The sequence below is a fragment of the Tenrec ecaudatus genome, chromosome 6 (genome assembly GCF_050624435.1).
Source record: "Tenrec ecaudatus isolate mTenEca1 chromosome 6, mTenEca1.hap1, whole genome shotgun sequence".
In the NCBI taxonomy this organism is placed as follows: domain Eukaryota; kingdom Metazoa; phylum Chordata; class Mammalia; order Afrosoricida; family Tenrecidae; genus Tenrec; species Tenrec ecaudatus.
In genome coordinates, this window is record NC_134535.1 from 80,870,508 (window position 1) to 80,892,725 (window position 22,218).

The following is a 22,218-nucleotide window of genomic DNA, read 5'->3' on the forward strand; positions in this document are numbered from 1 at the left end:
TTTTTCTCAAAACCACAGGAAATGAAGAAACAACAACACTTTACAGTTGTTCTGTCATGTTTGGCTAATGGAACTAAGCTGCATCCTGTCATTATTTTTAAAAGAAAGACCTTGCCTAAAATGATCAATTTCTCACCAAGACTTACTGTACGTGCACATGTTAAAGGCTGGATGGATGAAAACAGAACAAAAAAATGGCTTGAAGAAATTTGGAACCGATGACCAGGAGCAGCCTTAAAGAAAAAGCCATCGTTACTTGTTTGGGACATGTTCAGAGCCCACCTATCAGATGACATTAAAAAATTGGCAAAATCTAGTAAAGTTACTTTAGCCGTTATTCCAGGTGGGCTTACATCTGTACTGCAGCCTCTGGATGTATCTTTGAATAAACCTTTTAAAGACTGTGTGCGAAGGATGTGGCATGAATGGATGTCATCTGGTCAAGCCCGACTAACAAAAGGAGGAAATCTCATGAAGCCTGCCTGACATAGAGTTAATAGCAAAGTGGGTTCGAGATGCATGGGAAGACATTCCAGAAGACATGGTGTGACATGCCTTCCAGGAATGTGGTATTACTAATGCTATGGATGGCAGTGAAGACTGCGCTTTGTATGAAAATGGCAGCAGTGATGGTGACGACAGCGATCTCAGTGAGGACAGCGTCTGTGATGACCTCACACCAGCCAAAGCTCTGCATTGGGATAAGGATGATGATGAGGAATCCAGTTTTGAAGGATTTTAACTCTTTACATTTTGGCTTGGTTGCTGATTGAGCTCAGGGAATAGTACTCGTAAGGTATCATTGTTGATACCTTATTGTTTTTGTTGAACCTATTTTCCACTTACTGTGCTGGTTTGCTAATGTTAAATGACTTGTCCTTTTATTTGTGTTTTTAATTTAAAATAAATATTTAAATACATTACCCCACTGATGTCTTAATTTTTAGTAATTTTATTTTCATTTTATTGATTATTGAAACTCACCAATAGCTTCTGAATTTTCCACCCTAGGCTTATACTCGAGTCAATCAGTTTTTCTGGTTTCCCAGGTAATAATTAGGTACTATGACTTATACTCGGGTCTGCTTATATTTGAGTCTATATGGTAATTATATCTGCTAGGAGAGCCTGTGTAATGCTCCCTGTCTGATACAAGGCGATTCCCATCCCTTGACTGTGGTCAGAGGGGATGTGCTGGAGGCTTCATCCAATGGCTTGTGGGTGTCCACTGCCATCCTTCTGCAACCTGGGTTTTTACAAATTAAGCTCTGATGGTATGCCCTCCTTCGGATTTGGATTATGTTATTTACAATCCTTGGATAACACAGGCTGGCGTGGACTGCATTGATGTGTTACTTAGATGGCTGCTTGCTTGAAGGCAAGCCTTTAGCCGGGCACCATCTAGTTTTTTCACCACACTTTGCTATAGCACCCATATCTTCAATGGTTTCTTCATGAGGGCAAGAATCACGTAGGGCCATGTCATAAGAGCTATGTGTTCTTAGATTGGAGCTAGAATTAAGTGCAGCCCCAGGATCCAGTTACACATCTCTGGTATATATCCTTCTCTGATTCACCTTAGATACGTCATTACCATTTTATGTGAGAGGACATTATCAATCACCCCCATGAGGCATATGGTCATTCTATTGAGAGTGTCATTAATTTAGGCAATGGTATAGAATTTAAAACACAGCCAAGAAAAGAAGAGTATTCAAGCATAAACTGGCTGCAAACTGCAATGCATGAATTATTGACAGATTAGACTCTGAAGTGACTGGACACTATTTATGCAAACAATTTGGGTTGACTGTAAGGCAAAACTTTCAAGTATTCATTGACAGTGGCAGGACCAGGTCTACCAGATCAATACATAGCTCAATCAAGCAAGGACAGTATTGAAATAGTAAGTATATGGCAGTCCTGGGTCACCATTCATTGGGCACCCTCCAGGCAAGAGATTGGCATCCAAATCCAATGACCACTACTTCTATATCCTTGGGATAGTGGCCATCTGCCTCTGCTCACACTCTGAAAGGTCACCAGGCCTTTCTTCCCTGGGACTTGCAGGTGCATTTGCACCTTCCCGATATCAGCTGATCAGAAGCAGCCTATGCCATCCAGAGGCTTCCCTGGCTCAGATTCAAACCAAGTGCCCTGCCATCTCATCCATTCTGACTCATAGTGACCCTATAGCCACCGACCGGAATAGATACTCAACCACACACCATCCTCACACACGTATACAACATAACGAAACCTTGGCTCTCACACGTACCAACACCCCTAAGCTTGGTGGGTGGGTGGGAGTGCATAATGGGCCCCATAACAGGATGGGTGGAAGATGGGAGAAAATCAGTGAGATGAAACTGAAAGGGGACTCACTCCTACAACAAATACCTATGGAATGCCTCCGCATTCCAGGCACTGTCCTACGTGCAGGGCACACTGAAGAAAGCACAGCTGACCCAACCCCTGCCCTCATGGAGCGCCCCTTCGATTGCAGAGAGACTGACAAAGGTCGTCATTATGTAAAACACACGGCAGGGAAGGAGGTGCTAAGAAGAAAGCAATAAAGCCCAGAGAGAGGCATCAGAGGAGGGAGGGGCCTCAGTGTTGCAATTTTGATGTAGGGCAGCCAGAGAGGTGACTTTTAAAATGTACACCATAGGAAGAAGGGAACAAACTGTCTGGAAATCCGGGAAGGAGGATTCCAGGAAGAGGGAAGAGCAAGTACAGTCTTTGGTGTAGGAATATTCCCTGCATGTCCAAGGAGAACACAGGAGGCAAAGTAGGTGACGTCTCTTTCGTGCCCTGTACTTCTCTCTCCTTATCATAATTGCAAATAATTACTTGTCTAATTACTGGTTTACTGTCTGTTTCTTCACCGAGCTCTAAGGTCTCTTGGTGCAGGGACAGGATCTTGGTCTCTGCTCAATCCCTAATTCTCGGCGTGGGACCTAGCACACAGTAGGTGCTGCTCTTGTCGTTGTTAGGTGTTGTTGAGTTGGTTCCAACTCAGAGCACTCTGGACAACAGAACAAATCGCTGCCGGTCCTTTACACCCTCCCAAGCCTTGCTGTGCTTGAATCCATGGCTGCAGTCACTGTCATCCATCTCCCCAGAAGTCTTTTTCACTGATCCTCTATGTATCCAAGCGTGATGGGACTGGTCCTTCTTAATTACTTATTCAAAGTATGTAAGACAAATGCTTCTCCCTTCTAAGGAACATTTGGGCTATACTTCTTCTAAGACAGATTTGTTCTTTCCTGACAGTCCATTCTTCAGCAACACCATAATTCAAAGACATCAATTATTTTTCTGTCTTCCTTATTCATTTTCTAATTTTCACAAACATAGGAGGCAATTGAAAAATACAGTGGCTTAGTAACCATAGTGATGCTTTTCAAAAATATTTTTATTATTGTTTTTAATCATTTTATTAGGGGCTCATACAACTCTTATCACAATCCATACATACATCCATGTGTAAAGAACATTTGTGCATTTATTGCCTTCATCATTCTCAATACATTTGCTCTCCACTTAAGCCCCTGGCATCAGCTCCTCGTTTCCCCCTCCCTCCCCACTCACCCCTCCCTCATGAACCCTCCATAATCTGGCCTACATATAGGCTTTGGGTCTCCACTCCACACTCCCTCCCTCATTCACTATGGTAAGATTTTTTTTGTTCTGATGATGCTTGATATCTCATCCCTTTGACACCTCGTGATCACACAGGCTGGTGTGCTTCTTCCATGTGGGTTTTGTTGCTTCTGAGCTAGATGGCCACTTGTTTACCTTCAAGCCTTTAAGACCCCAGACACTATATCTTTTGATAGCTTGGCACCATCAGCTTTCTTTGCCACATTTGCTTATGCACCCATTTGTCTTCAGTGATCGTATCATGGAGGTGAGCATCCAATGATATGACTTTTGGTTCTTTGATGCCTGATAACTGATCCCTTTGTCACCTAGTGATCACAGAGGCTGGTGTGCTCCTTCCATGTGGGCTTTGTTGCTTCTGAGCTAGATGGCCGCTTGTTTACCTTCAAGCCTTTAGGACCCCAAATGCTATATCTTTTGATAGCCGGGAACCATCAGCTTTCTTCACCACATTTGCTTATTCACTCCTTTTTCTTAAGTGGTTATGTTGGGAAGGTGATTATCATAGTATGTCAATTTAATAAAAGAAAATATTCTTGCATTGAGGGAACATTTTAGTGGAGGCCCAATGTCCTTCTGCTACCTTAATACTAAACCTATACATATATGCACATAGATCTATTTCCCCATCCTCATACATATATATTTGCATATGTACATGTCTTTGTCTAGACCACTATAAATGGCCTTTGCCTCCCAGCTCTTTCCTCTATTTCTCTTGAGTTTCCTCCTGTCCCACTATCATGCTCAGTCTCCACCAGGGTTTCAACAATTCCTCTTTGTTACATTACCCTTGATCATGCCCTACCAGGCCTCCCACACCCTCCTCACCACCGATTTGGATCACTTGTTGTTCCCTTGTCCCTGGGTTTGTTAACACCACTTCCTTTCACCCCACCTCCCCCTCTCCCAAGCGGTGCTTTTTTAAAAACCAGTTTTATTGATATATAATTCACATGCTACAATCCAGTTGTCTAAATATATTAAAGACAGTTGTGCAGTTTTAGAATGCTTTATTTATTCTTATACTCATTATTATTAGGTCCTCATTGCCCCCAATTTCCCCAGTCATAACTCGAAGGAACAAGTGATCTAGTTACTGTCTGTATGGATCACCTATCCTGGACTTCATATAAAGGAAATCATACCCAAGACAAAACAACACACACACACGCACACACACACGCTCCGACAACAACAAAAACAAAACACAGAGAAATCTCCATCTAAAAGAAAGCTGAAGAGAATAGAAACTAGAAAGAATTAAAAGGGACCAGAAATGGTCATATGTTAATATATGTCCATTTTCTAGTGGACTCCGTCTGAAGGCACGACTAGTCACATCCCTAGCCAGTGGCCCAGGGAGGTCAACGGAGGGTTTAATCTGGGTGGGGTCTTTGCAAGGGGATTTTGGGCTTTCATGGACTTCCATAGCCTTCTAAAAACTGGTGCTCAGAATTTAAGCTCTAGTACAATTCCCTCCCTTGATCTTGTATTTTATTATTGGCAATCCTTGGATCACACGGCTCTTGTGCTCCTTCTGTAGCGTCTTAGCTGACACCTCACTTAGATGGCTGCTTGTTTCAAGGCAAACCAAGACCCCAGAGGCTATTCTTTCTGATAGCTCATCACCGTCTAATTTCTTCACCACATTTAGTCACGATGTCTCTATCTTCAGCGATCACTTCATGAGAGAAAATACTGAGTAGGGTCACATCGTGAGAACTGACTGTTCTTGGATTAGGTTAGAGACTTTTGCTTTTTAATGTGATAAAGAAGTCTTTTGCAGCAGATTTGGTCAATGGAACAGCAAATCCCTAAACCATTGTCGTTGGAGTAGATTCTGACTCAAAGACCCCATCGAGGGCTTCTGAGGCTGTAAATACTTACAGGAGCTGCAGCCTCATTTTTCTTCTATAGAGTAACTGGTGGATTTGAACTGCCGACCTTGCTGTTAACAATTCAAGAGTCTCCCGACAGCACCACCAAGCTTCATCGCTTAAGCCAATATATCCTTTAACTTCTTGACTGCCACTTCCATGGGTGTTGAATGTGGATCCAAGTAAAATGAAATCTTTGGCAACTCTAATATTTTTTCCATTTATCATAATGGTGTCTATTTCTTTGGTTGAGAGGATTAAAAAATTATGTCGATGAGGCATAATGTGCACTGAAAGCTGTGGTCTTTGATCTTCATCAGCAAGTCCTTCCAGTCTTCTTCACTTTCATCAAGCCAATTTGTGTCTTCTATATATCACGGGTTGTTAATGAGTCCTCATTCGATCCTCAAACTCTCCTGGATTATTTGATTATCACACAGATTGAAAAAGTATGGCGAAAGGATACTATGCTGACTGAAAGGACACACACCTTCGCTGACTTTAAACCACACAGCATCTCCCGGTTCCGTCCAAATCCCAGCCTCTTGGTCTATGCACAGGTCCTGCATAAGCACAGTGAAGTATGCTGGAAGTCTCGTTGTTTTCCAACCTTAGCCACAGCTTGCTACGATCCGCACAGCAACGAATGCCTTAGCCAATCAAACACAGGTAAACATCTTTCTGATAGTCTCTGCTCTCAGCTTCGATCCACTTGACACCTGCAATGATAACCTCTTGTCCCCCCACCCTCCCCTCTTTTCTGAATTGGGTTTGAGCTTTTGGCGGCTCCCTGTCGATGTGCTGGGGCAACAGTGAGAAGGCGACTGAGGAGTTGCAGTGGGGGCCGGGAGGGCGGGAGTGGGGGGGTGGGGGTAGGGATTTAGAGTGGTGCAGGGAAAGGAGAGGTGCAGGCAGGTGGGCACTGGGGTGAGGGTTGGAGGAGCTGTTAGAGCATTACCAGAAGCCACACTTTCCAGGGGCTTTCCCAGAGGTGGGGACTGGTGGCCGGGGGGAGGGGGGGCATTGTGGCGCTGAGCTATGGTCAAAGAAGGCTCCCCCAGAGAAGGAAAGACTGAACCATGCTATGCCAGGTCCTCAGCATTCCTGGGTTCACGGTTCAGTCCGGGGCAGAGCCACGTGTCCCACTACTCCCGCAGGAGTTGGGATCCCTCTGCGTATTTCGTGCACAGAGAAAAATCTCTCAGCCAGGAAGGGACCTAGTTTTCACATTGCCATGGCATTTTGCCAGTCTCTTCATCACTGGTGCGCACTCACACACAGGCACATGTATGTATGCGCGTGTGTATACAGCTATGCATGTATGGGGGGGGGCCTGAGGCCATGAAAACTCTCTGGGACGCACTTGTTTACCAATGGTGTTGCCCGCTCGCTAGAGTCAGCTGAGTGGCAATTTCCAAACAAACAGCAGCGTTGATGAATCTGGGAATTCCAGCAGGTTCCTGGGTAACTTCGGGGATATGATTTCATCTCACAAAATAAGTCGTTATCTCGGCCTAGCACGTGCCAGACCCTGAGCTGGACAGAATGGCGGCCAAGACCAGTGCATGGCCTCATGAGGCAGGAGGGCCTGGCTGCCTTGGAAAGCTGTAAAGGTGGGCGTGGGGAAGAAGGACAGGTTCGCCGGGGGCTGCTTCCTGGGCAGTGGTCTGCTCTGTGTGGGAGTCCTGGCTCCAATCCTGATGAACGTGGCTTGGGCATGGCACTGGGATTCCGGAGGGAGGGACCCAAGCAGGCTGAGAGGTCATCTGGTGCAACCCATGGGTGCAGTCTCTGCTCCCTCCCCCACCCCCTCAGGATCTCTGAGCGAAACAAGGCCACTGAACTAGACGGCCTCTGGCCTCTGAAGCTCCCTTCATTGCAGAATTACATTGCAGAATTGCAGATCTGGGGAAGCTCCCTGGAGCTGGTTTTTCCCCACCCAAAATATGACCTCTCTCTTCCACCCTTAAGCTGGTGGGGGGGGGTCACAGGAGTCCTTCTCAAGCACTTACAAGAAGCCCAGAAAGATGGCACCTAAGTTTGCTTCTAGAAAGAAAGAGTGTGACTGACTTCTGAAAAACCAGCCAAGAGACCCCCCCTGGGGGCGCAGTTTTCTGTAGAGGAGGTGGCAGGCTTTTGGAGCGCACGGGATGGAAACTGGTTTGCGCTCTTGTTTTGTTCCCCCCTCAAAGTAGATGACAGCGGCAGTTATGAATCTGAGGAGTCAAGAAGGTGCGTGGGTTGGAGGTGGGTCCTCTGTGATATTCAACCCGTTTCCCAGCTCTTTGTGGGCAGAGATCCTCAAGGTCTGAAGTTCTAAACCACCCCCACCCCATCCCGTGAACCCCAATGTTCTCCCTACCCAAAGGCCCTTGCTATTCTCTCAGAGGTCATCTGAAGTTGAGTTTCATCCAGGATGGGGCTCGGGGAAGGAGGAAGGGGTCTCTAATCCCCTGGAGTGGAGGGAGGCACTGCTGTGTGGCCTCGGGTGGAGTGTTTACCAGCTTGTTCGCATTGCTGAGCCTGACTTCCTCATAGCATGCGCCTCCAGGGTTGAGCAGGCACGTCTCTGGCGGTCCTGGCTTTGCTGGGCACCAGCACAGGCCCTGGTGCCCCGCCCCTGCCTTCAGAGGTCCACCAGGCTCGGGAGAAGTGTGGGACCTGGAGAAATAGCCTTCCCACCTTGTAAAGAAGACGTTCCAGCGCTTTCTAAAATCCACAGGTGCCCAACTAGGCCTGCAGCCTTGCCGAAGCTGAGCTGGGGGCTTCTGAAAGGCGTCCTGTCAGGGCTCCGGCCCGGATGAGAGGCTGTGCTAGACACGAGGGGAACCTAACGCTTCCTGGCGTGGAACCCCCATTTCTGGTGCCTGCTCTCAGCGGCCTAACAGACTGTGCTTTTCTTTCCAAGTGAACATTTTGTTTCTGAGCTTGGTGGCCTCCGGCTTGTCCCTGAGCCAGCGCCGCGCTTCACCCCAGCTGGGTGGGCCTGGCGTCTGGGTGTCTGTGGAAGGGCTTGGAGCCACTTCTGGGCCATCCTCGATGGAGAGCCTGGTGTGGTTAGGGTGGTGTCTCCTGTGTGATTGCTGGGTTGGGCTAGAGGAGGGACTTGGGTGCCCTGCTTTTCGGTTTCATTTCCCAAACCTGGAGTATCCTTTAGCCAACGACAACAGTAGCAGCTCTCTTGATGTGCCGGCTTTGTCGCATGGTCAAGGGTTTGCCTCCTTCCACTCCTGCGGGCCCAGTCATCTTCTCCTCGCTCACCTGTCTCCTCTCCTCTTCCAGGAAGTCTTCTCGGAGTCCTCCTTGAAGGCCTCGCTCAGGGCCACCGCTCCCATTGCCAACATTCTGTGCCGCCATCTGGCTGCTTCCTTGTCCTGGGGGCACGCGCCAGCGCTCCTCGGCAGCCTGGGAGCTCAGGGGTCAGGGTCTGGGTCTGCTTCCTGGGCTGTGCACGTGGCTGGGAGGCCACTGTGTCAGGATAGGTCAGTTGGAGCCAGGTGCCAGACACAGTCAGGCCACGGGCATCTTGCTCTCCGAGGCCCAGCCCAGGCACGGGGAGGGGATAAAAGTCTCGTGCCGTGGCCCCAGGGCAGGAACTCACACACTCTGAGAATCAGCCAGTCTGCTGACAGCAGCGACAGCTGGGTGCCCAGTGGTCTGTCCCCACCATGTCTCTCTCTCTAGGTCGCGCCCAGAGGGGCTTCAGTGCCCGCTCAGCCTGTTCTGGTCTCTCTGGGGGCCCAGCCAGGAGCAGCTTCAGTAGCAGAAGCCTTAGTCCCTTCAGGGGATGCAGAAGGGCTTCTGGCGGAAGTGCCTGGGGGTCAGGAGGAAAGCTGGGGAAGTGGTTTGGCGGGGGCAGGGGTGGGTCTGGGCTTTCCCAGTGCCCTCCAGGGGGCATCCAAGAAGTGACCATCAACCAGCAGCTACTGAGCCCATTGACGATTGAGATTGACTCCCAGTTCCAGACGGTGCGGACCCAGGAGACCCAAGAGATCAGGGCCCTCAACAACCAGTTTGCTTCCTTCATCGACAAGGTGAGGCCAGTCCTGTGTTTGTCGTGATGGGCTAGGGGATGGGGTGGCCTGGCTTCTTCCTACAGTGTTTCTGACGACTTCTGCAACACGGCAGTCCTTCTGGGGTATCTGTCATTCTGCTGGGCCCCCTTCTTTTATGCTCGGGCCTCAGGCAGGCCCGTATTATGCCTTCCAATCTCTTAGATGGGATCACATTCCATGGAAGGCCGGAGGATTCCCACCATACCACCTGGGTAGGGAGTCAGGAAAATGCGGACTGACTGGGGGGGTTCCTAAGGCTTTACTTTCTGGACGCTCCATCCACAAAGTCCTCGGGATCGGAGACTTAGAGGCCCTCTGCTGGGCCTGCAGGTGCGGTTCCTGGAACAGCAGAACAAGGTGTTGGAGACCAAGTGGCACCTGCTGCAGCAACAGGGGGTGAGTGCCCGCCCGCAGAATCTGGAGTCTTTCTTTGAAGAGTACTTAAAGCAACTCAGGAATCAGATAGAGGAGCTCCAGAGAGATCGACGGGCTCTGGACGCCGAGCTGAAAACGTTCCAGGACCAGGAGGAGGAGTACAAGGCCAAGTAAGCACAGCCATGCCCCAGCATTTTACCAGGGCCTGGGGCCATCCGGGAGGTGTGCTAGCCAGAGGGTCTCCCCATGCTGAGCTCTCAGACATGCCGGCCTGGCTGTCCTGGAAGTGTCCCCCCTCCACCCCTGCATCCCCATTGCCCATGACTCTCAGCATGGGCCATCTGCTACAGGTAAAGGAGACTTGGCAGCCTCCTTCCCCGACCCTGGGCGCCTTGGGGGCAGGCTAGGGAGGCCATCTCCACAGGGCTGCCGCACAGATCTAGCCCCTGCTCTGAGGATCCCCGTTTCTGCTCAGGGCTGGGAAGGGCCTGTTTTTTTTCACGATATTCCTGTTCAGCAGGCTGTGGCCGAATGTGACTCAGATGTTCTTTGGTGTCAGGACTGGATGGGAATCAATTCTGTGGGACCATCTCCAGGTCAATGGCATGATTCACGGCTGTGCTGTGCTTCTGAGCTCCACACCTAGGTCACCTGGTGGTTCAGAGGGAGTCCCGGACTCACAAGCACCTCGGGAAGCATGTCATCTCCTCCTCTCGTGACCTTTCAGGGCTGTGGGGAGTATGGGTTGAGCAGTGGGGGGCCCTGGAAGGAGCCCCAAGATTGGAGCTATAATTTGTGCACCTCCAAGTAATCTGTAGGATGCTAGAAACCATTCTGGTAGAACCCAAACTGGCTCCCACAGATGATGGCTGTGGACGGGTCTTGTCAATGATGGCACAAGGTCGCTTCGTGTTATTAAGGGCCTTGGGCTGAAAGAGTGGCGGAGAGGGAGGTCACTGGGAAAGAGGGAAGCCAGGAGGTGGTGGTAGGGTCCTGGCTTCGGAGCATCGGAAGAAAAGGGTGGTTTCTCCAGGAAGGTCATGCCTGGAGGCAGGGGCAGCTGCTGGGTCTAGCACCTCAGGTCTTTCTCTCTCTCTCTCTCTCTCTCTCTCTCTCTCTCTCTCTCTCTCTCTCGATGTTTTCCAGGTATGAGCAAGAGGCCTACACCCGTGCCACAGTGGAGAATGACTTTGTGGTCCTCAAAAAGGTGAGGGGCCAGACCTGCTCCTCCGCTCTGGTTCTGGGCGCCCACTGTGCACAATGTTTAGGAGGGCTGAGATCCTTAAGGAGGAGGTCTGTCAGGCACCCCCAGGGAATGGACATCTTCCTAGTCCCCAAGACCCCAAGATGAGACCCAGATGATGGGTAGCGTGGAGAGCTCTGGGGGTCACTTTGTGAGAGGTGGTGAGGGGGTGGAGGAAGAACTGGTTGAGCTTTATCCAGGAAGGGGTAAATCCTGAGGTTCAGAAATGGGAGAGGGAGACAGGTGTGGAGCCAGGGAAGAGGGGTCCCCAAGAGGATGGGGAGGTACCTGGTGCTTGTGTCTGTGTCTCCAGGATGTGGATGAAGCATTCCTGGGCAAGATGGAGCTGGAAGGCAAGCTGGAGGTGCTGAGAGAGTACATCTGCTTCTTGAGGCATCTGTATGAAGAGGTAAGGCTCCCACAAAGAGCGAGGCGAGAGGCAGGGACATTCCTGATGGTGCAGGTGGAAAGCTGACCAGGAGACACAGCCCTGGGACCCAGGCATTGGGCAAACAGTCTCCAGGGACCTACTATGGCGTGAATCCTTAGGTGAGGCCCGTGGGGCAAGCGTTTGGCGACTAACCAAACGTGCAGGGGCCTTGAGTCCCCCTGGAATTGCTTTGGAAGAAAGGCCTGGAGACTTACTTCCAAAACAGCAGCCACTGCAAACCCCGGGAGCACAGTTCCGCTCAAGGCTGGGACCCGAGGCACCCAGTGGCTGGTTACTATGTAGGTTGTTAGGTAGGAGCATCCAGGCCCAAGTCACGAAGCTCAGACACGACGCAAAAGGCTTAGGAATGAAGTGAATTCTAGAGTGTGCTCGAAGGCAATACACGCTATGGGGGAAAAGAGAATTTAGAACAGGGTAAGGAGAATTGGGAATGCAGGGATGGGGCACGGGGCAAGTGGCAATTTGAAAAAACGGTGGTCCGGTTAGACTCTCTTTGGAAGGCAACATTTGAGCCAAGAGTTGAAAGGGACGAGGACACCAGCAATGCCGGTGGCTATCTGGGGACTCGGCCGAGGGAACAGCAGGTGCAAGGTGACAGTTAGGAGCATGCCTGGTGTCTTCGACAAGATGCAGGGAGGCGGCCCAATGCCTTCTTTCCTGAGCCTGTAGGGCAGAGGAGCGTGACACGAGGGTGGAGAAGCAGTGGGGACCAGGCAATAGATAGAAGGCCTGGCCAGCTATTTCCTTTGATAGGGACACACGAAGGGCCTTTAGAAACCATCGCCTGCAAACATCCTTTCTGATGAGGGGTCGTTGCCTGGACAAGAGAGCGGAGAGAGAGTCCAGGCGTCCCTGCCCATTTGCCTTGGCTCCCACAGCCTGGTGGGCCCTGAGTCAATCTTTCCTGTAGGAGCTGAGCCAGCTTCAGACCCAGGTCGGTGACACGTCCGTGGTGCTGTCCATGGACAACAACCGCTGCCTGGATTTCAGCGACATCATCGCCAAGGTCCGGGCCCAGTATGAGGAGGTCGCTCAAACCAGCAAGGCTGAGGCGGAGGCTCTGTACCAGACCAAGGTGTGCCAACAAAGGGGAAGCCGTAGGCTGGGACAGGCTGGGTCTCCATGCCAACCTCCATGTCGGTCCCACGGGGGTTGTTGTGATAATCCCCTGAAGGCCCTTGGCCATGCGGGGCCGACCGTTTCTTTCCTGCCCCTCCAGGGAGACCAGGCCTCTGAGAAGATTTAGATTTGCACACCGAAGAACCCTCCCATTGTTTCTTGGTCCATGAGTTATAGGGAGGACAGACTTGAGAGCAAGAGGTCTTCCATCCTCTTGGGGTCAAAGGCGAGGGCCATTTCCACCAAACATGCTGCCCCTGTTCCCCTCCCCACCCAGTACTGTGAGCTTCAAGCGTCCGTCCAGTCCCACGGGCACAGCATCAGCGAAAGCAGAGCCCAGATCTCCCAGCTGCACCAGGAAATCCAGAGGCTGCAGAGCCAGATCCAGACCCTCAAGAAGCAGGCAAGTCTCTCCAAGCCGTCCTCACCCCACCACCCACCTGTATCACCTTGGTCTCCTCATGTTCTCTCGGCTCCCCAGTTTCTCGCTCTCCAGCCACCACTGGTTTTAGGTTGCAATAGGATGGAGACTTGGATCATTTGGGGTGGAGAGAGCCCCAGGTCCCAGTTAGGGCATATCCAGCCTTCTGACTGTAAGTCTGGCCTGCATTTTGGGGGTGCGTTTCGGAGGGAGTGGGATGGAGCCACACCCCCCGCACCCACCCCAGGGATTGCCATTCCCATGATAATCACATCCATTCTGCTTTCCACTTCTTGGGGAAAGGGTTGGCTCATCTCTTCTCTTTCCTCTTCTTTTGACTTCTCCGTCTCAAGCTCAGCAGGAACTTCAAGGCCAACTGAACACTGAATTGTCTGGTCCCCTTTTGGGGAGGGGTGTGCGTCTCTGTTACGCTCTCGAGCCCACCTAGCGGTGTCTTGGAAGAAAGGCCCGATGTTCTACTGCTGAGAGGTCACTGCCCTGAAAGCCAGTGGAGCCCGGTTCTCTTCAGAACACCAGAAGCAGTCTGCTCTTTCCCTCGTTCGTTAGGGAAGATGAGGGCCAACCACAAAGAGCAGGCAGGACGAGGGGTGGGAGAGGTGACAGATGCTTTGCTTGGCCCCAGGAGGATGCTGCTGGTGCCTCTCATTCTGCAGGAATGAACCGAGGTGGGTGGAGGAAGGGGCTACAGGAGCGGATAGGGGCTCCCAGTCCTCCCGGAGGCCTCATTTCCAGATGTGGGAAGATTCCAAATTCTTAAGTCATCAAAATGTCTTGGCATTCACTGTTGCCCAACCCAAAGAATCACTTTGGGGACCCACAGGAGGTTGAGAGTCCAGACAAAAGTTCGGGGGTTCCTTCCAGCACGCCGGTCATCCTTGGCTAATCCACTTCCTGTACAGGACCCAGGAAAGGTCTCAGAGCAGGTCACTGGAAGCCGAGACTAAATCCTGCACCTCTTCACCTTCTGTTCTTTGGCATTGGCTGTTGGTGACTGGGCCTGCGGCTACCATGCTTCCTAAGGGAATTTGGACCCTTTTCTTTGGTTGTCGGGTGCTATGTACGCACGCCGGGGAATCATAGTCACACACACACACACACCTCTGGATGGGCTTCTCCTGTGAGAGGCCCTTTGGGGAATATCATGACTGCCACTTGCCTTACTCATGCAGAGACATAAACTGGGCTCCCCGTGCTGGACTGCAGCCTGGACGGCAGCTGGGTGGGGTTAGTTCCCAGCTCTGCCCAGGACCACCTTGTGAGCCTGCTGTAAAAGATGCACCCACTCTCCAGCCACTTGTTTGGAACTAAGATAACAAGTGCCTTTGGGAATGCCTTCTTTCCTGAGCCCGGCGTGAAGGCTTCGAGGGGAATGGCCCTTGGCTCTATCCCTGGCTGGCCAGGGAGGTTGTCTTTGCTTGGGGGTTGTAAGCATCTGATTGGCGGAGTAGATCCAGAGATGTATTTTTCAACCAGACTCTGAAGCACATGAGCTGATGGCAGACACAGTGTTTGACCCGGGGGCTGTCCTAAAAGGTCAAGGATCCCTGGAGACGTAGACAGTTATCCTTGTGGGAGAGCAAGAGCACTCCGAGAAAGACGGTGCTGGGCTGAGGGCTAGAGTGGGGAAGGAGTTGGGGACATGCCGTCAGGGGGCACCAGAGGCAGTAGGGCACTTAGAATGAGAGGGAAGGAGGAGGGGGTGGCAGGGGTCCCTTTAGGCCCACGAAGACGTGGTTGGCCTGGAGGTCTCTTCACAGCAAGGACTGTGGGCTGCGGGCACAACCACGTCCTCCCCCGCTCCCCTGCCCAGAATGACCACCTGCAGTCGGCCATCGTGGACGCGGAGCAGCGTGGGGAGCTGGCCCTCCAGGACGCTCAGGCCAAGCTGGTGGAGCTGGAGGAGGCCCTGCGGAAGGCCAAGCAGGACCTGGCCCGGCTGCTGCGCGACTACCAGGAGCTGCTGAGCACCAAGCTGGCCCTGGACGTGGAGATCGCCACCTACCGGAGGCTGCTGGAGGGCGAGGAGTGCAGGTGGGGGGTGGGCGGTTGGAGTGGGGGCCGTGGGAGTGACCCCAGAGTGGCAGGGTAGGGGGAGAGGGTCCCCACACAGCACTCTCTTTGCCAAAGGGCAAGGGCCCCTGGCACTGCAAATCACTGAGAGCGAGGCCAGCTCTGTGTGGAGGGAGGGGTTTCACCTGGGGGTTTGCAGACCGTCCCACTGAGGGGAGAGGGGCTTCCCTGAGACAGAAGCTCTTTCTGCAACTGTCTCTTGAGATGCCTCCTCTCTCTCCTCCAGGATGTCTGGGGAGTGCACCAGCCAGGTCATGATCTGTGAGTACCAGCTGCCTTTGGGAAAGAAGTCCCCAGGGGGGGGCAGGGGGCCCACGTTGTGACCCTGGTGTGCTTCTTGCAGCGGCAGTGGGAGGTGGCAGCACCATGTCTGGCGGCGTGGATGGAGATGTGGTGGGCACATGTGGATTTGGAGGCTGGAAAGGGAACTTTGGGGCCAGTTGTTCCAGCCAAGTGACCGGAGGGTCCAGTGTCATCCTGGACTCCGGGAAGGGGGCTGTGTTTGGATCCTGCTCTGTGTCTGGCTCTGGCTCCGGCTCTGGCTCCAGCTGCGGCACCATCCTGAAGAAGACGGTCGAGTCCACTCTGAAGACATCCATCACATATTGAGTGAGCTGGCAGCACTGGTTCCCACCTCCTTCTTGAATTGGTCAGGCTCGCCCCGTCTCCCCATCACCCACTGGGCCCTGCCTGGCCAGCTCTGGCCCCCACACCCACAGCCCAAGCCAGCCTCACATACTGTGCAAAATTAATAAAGTCCTCCTGCCAGCCTCTTCCCAGAATTCTTTGTCTGCTGCTCTGCATGCTTGCCCATCTCATTGGTTTCCTGTCCACCCCAAGTCAAGATGCCCAATAGCCAGCTCTCTAGTCCCGGCCAACCAGCCTTACCGGCTCCTTTCCCTGAAGCCTCCAGGTCTGAGAGGGTGTGGCCAGTGGGGGAGGAAGGTAGCATCTCCAAGTGGGGTGCTCCTTGCCAAGGGGGTGCTGAAAGACTTCCTGGTGCTCCGAGTCACCATGGACAATCCACTCTGCTGTGAGGGGGTTCCACATTGCTCTGTCCACGGCAGTAAGGCCGGATCTTCTTACCTCATGCCTGCCTCTGTCTCTGATCTTTTCCCGGGACACTAGTAGCTCATGCAGGCTAATAATTGATCCATGATTCTAAGTAATGCTGCCCCTTAAGAGGGCAGAGGGGAAGCCTCAGGCCACTCGCCAGAATCTGGAGTTTGGAACTGAGAGGCCTTATCATCTACATGGGCCTCCGTGTAGTTGGTTCTCTTGTGAAGTGAGGCACCGAGTTCTCCCCAGGGCGGGCCTTTCTCTCTCTCTCCCACCCCACAGCCCCCCATCCCACCCCTCCAGTTCCCCTCACCCCTGTGCTCCCCACAGCTTGTCCTGGTGCAGACATCCCTGAGTCACTCTGCTAGGTCTCAGGTTTCTCTGATAAGCCACGTTTCAGCAGAAGCCCTGGCCTCCTGCTGGCGACAGTGTGTGTCTCCCATCCCTGCCAGTGTACTTCCTTCCACCCGTGAGAGTCAGGTCTGCCTTCTCTGGGACCCCAGTTTCCTGGGACTAATCCAGATCCCCTGAGGAGGGCGTCTTGGGAGGTGCAAGGGTTCCTGAACCCAGCTGACGATGGAAAGGGGAGCGTCCATCCAGAGGACCACAAAAGAAAGGCCTGGTGAGCTGAAAGCCCACCCACGGAACCCCACGGAGCCCAGTTCCACCCTGACACGCACGGTGTCAACAGCAGCTCTTGCTTGTTTGTTTGGTGGTGCTGCAGGGTGAGCCTGGGACGACCAACCTCAGGATCAGCAGTTCAAATCCACCAGTTGCTCTCCGGGAGAAAGATGAACCCGTCCGTTCTTGCCAAGAATCATAGCCTCAGAAACTGTCTACAGGGTCACTATGAGCCAGAATCGACCCTATGGCAATGGCGCCAATGAAACCCACAAAGTTCCTCTAGTCCTTTAATCTCCCCCTCCCCCCACCACCCTCAAGACCCCAGGTCTACCTTACAAATCTGGCTAGGCCAGAGCATGCACACTGGTAGAGACAGTTAAGAGCGACGTATGGACTCCAGGATGGATAAACCCCTCAGGAACAGGAATGGGAGGAGCAATACCATGAGAGTAGGGAGAAGTTGGGGGGAGAAAGGGGAAACCGATTGCAGTGATCACCATATTAGGCCCCCTCCCTCCAGGGTGGCAAACAACAGAAACATGGGTGAAGGGTGAATGGATGGTATAAGATATGCAACTAATAATAATTTATAATTTATCCAGGGGTCACAAGGAAGGGAAGGGTCGGGGTACTAAGGGCTGGTACCAAGGGCTCAAGTAGAAAGAAAATATTTTGAAAATGATGATGGCAACCTATGTACACATATGCTTGCTACAATTGACATGTAGAATGTGATAAGAGCTGGAAGAGCCCCGACACAACGGCGTATTAAAATGAATGAAATAAAAGAATTGACTCTATGGCTGTGGAGGTTTTTGGGTGGGAGGGGTGAACTAGGGACCTGAGTCAAGGTCCCTCTGTGTTCTGCCCTTTCTTCCAGCCCCATCCCATCCCCTGACACCCTGATCCGTTCTTGTCTCCTCACTCCCACCTCTCATCTCTGAGCCTGAGCCTGGCCCTTCTCCTGCACAGGCGTGGCCCATGCAGGCTAATGCCTTAGCACCGATTCTAAGCAAAGGTCTTAAATAAGTGTTCGAAGTGTAGTTAGGAGAGGCTGATGTCCAGAGACCAATGGCCACTTGGCAATGGGCAGCTTCTCGGCAGCATCCCCCAGCAATTCAGCTCTGCCTCTGAGGTTGCTTACCTTACGCAGGAAAACACAAGCTGTACAGCTCTCCCTCCCAGTCGCCTCAGAAAGCAATTCATAAGATACTGGTGGTTGCTCAGAGCCCCGGTGGTGTAGCGGTGTGATATGCCGGGCTGCTGACGGCGAGACCAGCGGTTTGAAACCACCACCCTGCTCTGTGTGAGAAAGATGAGGCTGGTGGTCAGAACCCCGCAGTGGCAGTTCTACTCTGTCCTAGCGGGTCCCTGGGAGCAGGAACTGAGCTGACGGCGGTGAGTTTGGGTGCTGGTTGGATCCCATGCGCACTGCAGAAGTGCCCCTGTGCGGGTCTGAGACGGTCACTCATTACAAGAGTAGAAAGCCTCATCTTTCTCCTGCAGAGCGGCGGGTGGCCTTGAACGGGTGACCTTGTGTCCACAGCTCCATGTGTAACCCACTACTCCACCAGAGCCTGCTCATTCCCTGGTTAATTGCCTATATTAGGCTCCACCCCCTGACCTGGGAGACCACCATGGATCCCTGTTTCTCCTCCTTCCTTAAGTCTGTGCCCAGTTTTCCTCCTCTTGGGAACCTGCAACGCCCCATGTTCACACCTAGTGCCCCCTTCCTGACCCTCGCACAGCCTGGCTGCATTTGTTGCTGTCCCGTGTCCTCTGTCTGGCTGGGTTCTGGTGTGGCTCCCATGACTCTATTAGCCTGGACTGCCCCACCCCTCACCCCCATCAGGCTCTTCCCTTGTACCCAGCACAGGGGCCTGAAGCTCAGCTTGTGCCTGGAAACTCTGACGGGGACTGACACTAACCTCTAACTTTCCTATCTCTTGGCTCCCATCCTCATCCCATGCCCGCTCCTGTCTGGACATGAGGCTAGAAATCTCTCCTTCCCTCTCCTTTAGGAAGCTCTTCAGGAAGCCAGGAGGCGGGAGGCGGGCAGGTGCAAGGAGGGCGGGGAAGTCTGTTCTCTAGCCACCTCTGTATCCTCGTCAGTCTCCACAGGGTTGCTCCTGCTCTTCTCCCTCCACAGGCCCACTTGGGATGGCCGCGTTGTCTCCACTCTCCATTCATGCTGCGGCATTATGGGGGGACTTGGCCCCCCTTCCTCAGGCCCATGGATCTTTCCATCAAGGGTACCCCCCAGGAGGCTTGTAGGAAGGAGGCAGTGCAGTGGGAGGCAACACAGTCGGGGAGCCCGAATCCTGGGCTCGAATCACAGCTCTGCCATGGACCAGTGGTGTGACGCGGACCAAATTCCTTCACCTCTTCATGTTCAAATGCTGTCTCCTCTGGAACACGGATTTAACAGCAACCACCAACTGCATAGCGCGGTGCGGGGATTGTGCTATTCAGAATCCCATAAGGGATTCACCCAGGATGGTTCAACACCATTGACTTTAGTAGAGAGATTGCTTTCCCGAAAGGTGGGCAGGGCTGAGGGCGACCAACAGAGGATGGGAGGTCCTGGTTTGCCTGGGACTGAGGTTTTGTTTTTGTTCTCTCTCCAGAATTCAGGACTTTCAGGAAATCCAAGGAAAACCAGGGAGTGTTGGTCACGCCCTCTGCAGAGCTAACGTGGGAGTGAAGAGATTCTGGAGTGGTTAGAACTGTGGACAAGGGACCACAGAAGATGCTATGGTAAGGTGACCAGATTTTAACATTGGTAAAGCGGGACACCATTGATAAAACTCATATCCTGGTGAAATAGCCACATGGCAGCTGAAAACCGTACACCCTAGCTTGTCGTGCATTCTTTCCAAAAATCGGGACTTTTAAAAAACGTCATGGGATGCATGAAAAATTGTTAAAAATTGGGACTGTCCCGTCAAGAGTGGGATGTCTGGTCACCTTACGCTATGGCCACTACCAGAGGCAGTGCTGGAGTGGGGAATAGATGTCTGGCTGCTCTTTCTTCCTTCCTTTGCTCTTCTTCCCATGTCTCCCACTGACCAAGCCAACTGGAAGCCAGAGAGCCGAGAAGCAATCCATGGCGGGCAGTGTCCCTGGAACCAGAGCAGGGCAGAGGAAGGTGGGTACGAGACAGTGGGAGCATGACCAGCCACAGAGCTGGATGCGCTGCCACCAGTATTTCAAGCGGGTGGTGGACAGGCTTCAGAGGAGCGTCCAGAGTAAGGGCAGTCTCTTTATGCCAAGAGATTTTCTTTCTGCTTGGAATGAGGATAGTAGGTGATCTCCCAACCTGGTGAACTATGAAGGGGTACCCCCTCAAAAAAACCCAGAAAAAAGCTCCACTGGGCAGAGAATTTCGTAGTACAAATTTTCCAGCGAGGTGAACATCCAGCAACTCACTCTGAGTTAGTGCACCAGTGGCATCACCTGGGAAGGTTCTCTCTGATCACAGTGAAGTTTTTATAAAAGCAGTTTCACTCAAGACTCATTAAAAAAAAACATTTTATCAGGGGATCATACAACCCTTATCACAATCCATACATACATCAATTGTGTAAAGCACATTTGTACATTCATTGCCCTCATCATTCTCAAAACCTTTGCTCTTCACTTAAGCCCCGGCATCAGCTCATTTCCCTCCCCCTCCCCCTCCCTCATGAACCCTTGATAATTTATAAATTATTATTTTGTCATATCTTACACTGTCTGATGTCTCCCTTCACCCACTTTTCTGTTGTCCATCCCCCAGGGAGGAGATTACATGTAGATCTTTGTAATCAGTTCCCCCTCTCTACTCCACCCTCCCTTTACCCTCCCTGTATCACCACTCTCACCACTGGTACTGAAGGGATCAACCTCCATGGATTCCCTGTGTTTCCAGTTCCTATCTGTACCAGTGTACATTTTCTGGTCTAGCCAGATTTGTAAGGTAGAACTGGGATCATGATAGTTGGGGGTGGAGGGTAGGAAGCATTTAGGAACTAGAGGAAAGTTGTATGTTTCATCGTTGCTACACTGCACCCTGACTGACTGGTCTTTTCCCCACAACCCTTCCGTAAGGGGATGTCCAATTGCCTACAGATGGGCTTTGGGTCTCCATTCTGCACTCCCTCTTATTCACAATGATATGATTTTTTGTTCTTTGATGCCTGATACCTGATCCCTTCAACACCTTGTGATCACAGAGGCTGGTGTGCTTCTTCCATGTGGGCTTTGTTGCTTCTGAGCTAGATGGCCGCTTGTTTACCTTCAAGCCTTTAAGACCCCAGATGCTATATCTTTTGATAGTCGGGCACCATCAGCTTTCTTCACCACATTTGCTTATGCACCCACTTTGTCTTCAGTGATTGTGTTGGGAAGGTGAGCATCATGAAATGCCAATTTAATAGAAGAAAGTATTCTTGCATTGAGGGAGTATTTGAGTGGAGACCCAATGTCCTTCTGCTACCTTAATACTAAACCTATACATATATGCACATAGATCTATTTCCACATCCTCATATATAAATATATTTGATGTGTATATGCCATCATTTAGACCTCTATAAATGTCCTTTGCCTCCTAGCTCTTTCCTCTATTTCCTTTTACTTTCCTTTTGTCCCACTATCATGTTTAGCCTTCATTTGGGTTTCAGTAATTCCTCTCAGTTACAATGCCCTTGGTCATGCTCTACCAGGCCTCCTACAGTTGTTCCCTTGTCCCTGGGTTTGTTAACACCACTTCCTTCCCCCACCCCTCCCATGTCCCTCCAGAACTATCGGTCCCATTGTTTTCTCCTCCAGATTATTCATCCAGCCTATCTTACCTAGACAGACCTGCGGAGATAATAACATGCACAAAAACAACACAGAGCAAAACCAAGTAACAGAATAAAACAAAACAACAACAACATCACCAACAAGCCAATGAAAAAAAAACAAAACAAAACACAACAAGAATGAAAAGCTTGTAGTTGGTTCAAAGACTGCTTGTTGGCCCTTAGGAGTATTTTCCAGTCAAGTCTGATGGGGCGCCAAGCCATGGCCCCAAAGTCTGTTTTTGGTATTCGCTGGGACTTCGTTGCTCTGTCCCTTGCTGTTCTGTTGCACACCCTTAGTGTTTTGCCTCGGTGTGGTGGGATCAGATTGGGCGCAATTCCCACATTGTCTCCAGTGTTGTCCCCTGAAGGGCTAGGTCAAACTTATTTTTTTGTGATGACCGATTT

General features: G+C 51.6%; 1 protein-coding gene across 1 annotated transcript; it reads left to right on the forward strand.

The window, feature by feature from the left end:
* Window positions 1-9,214: 9,214 nt before the first annotated feature.
* On the forward strand, window positions 9,215-15,910 carry KRT78 (keratin 78). Its single transcript, XM_075551650.1, has 9 exons — window positions 9,215-9,580; window positions 9,932-10,146; window positions 11,123-11,183; window positions 11,533-11,628; window positions 12,581-12,745; window positions 13,067-13,192; window positions 15,042-15,262; window positions 15,528-15,562; window positions 15,645-15,910. Exons 1-9 carry the CDS (start codon window positions 9,215-9,217, stop codon window positions 15,908-15,910), a joined length of 1,551 nt encoding a protein of 516 aa, XP_075407765.1.
* Window positions 15,911-22,218: the final 6,308 nt, after the last annotated feature.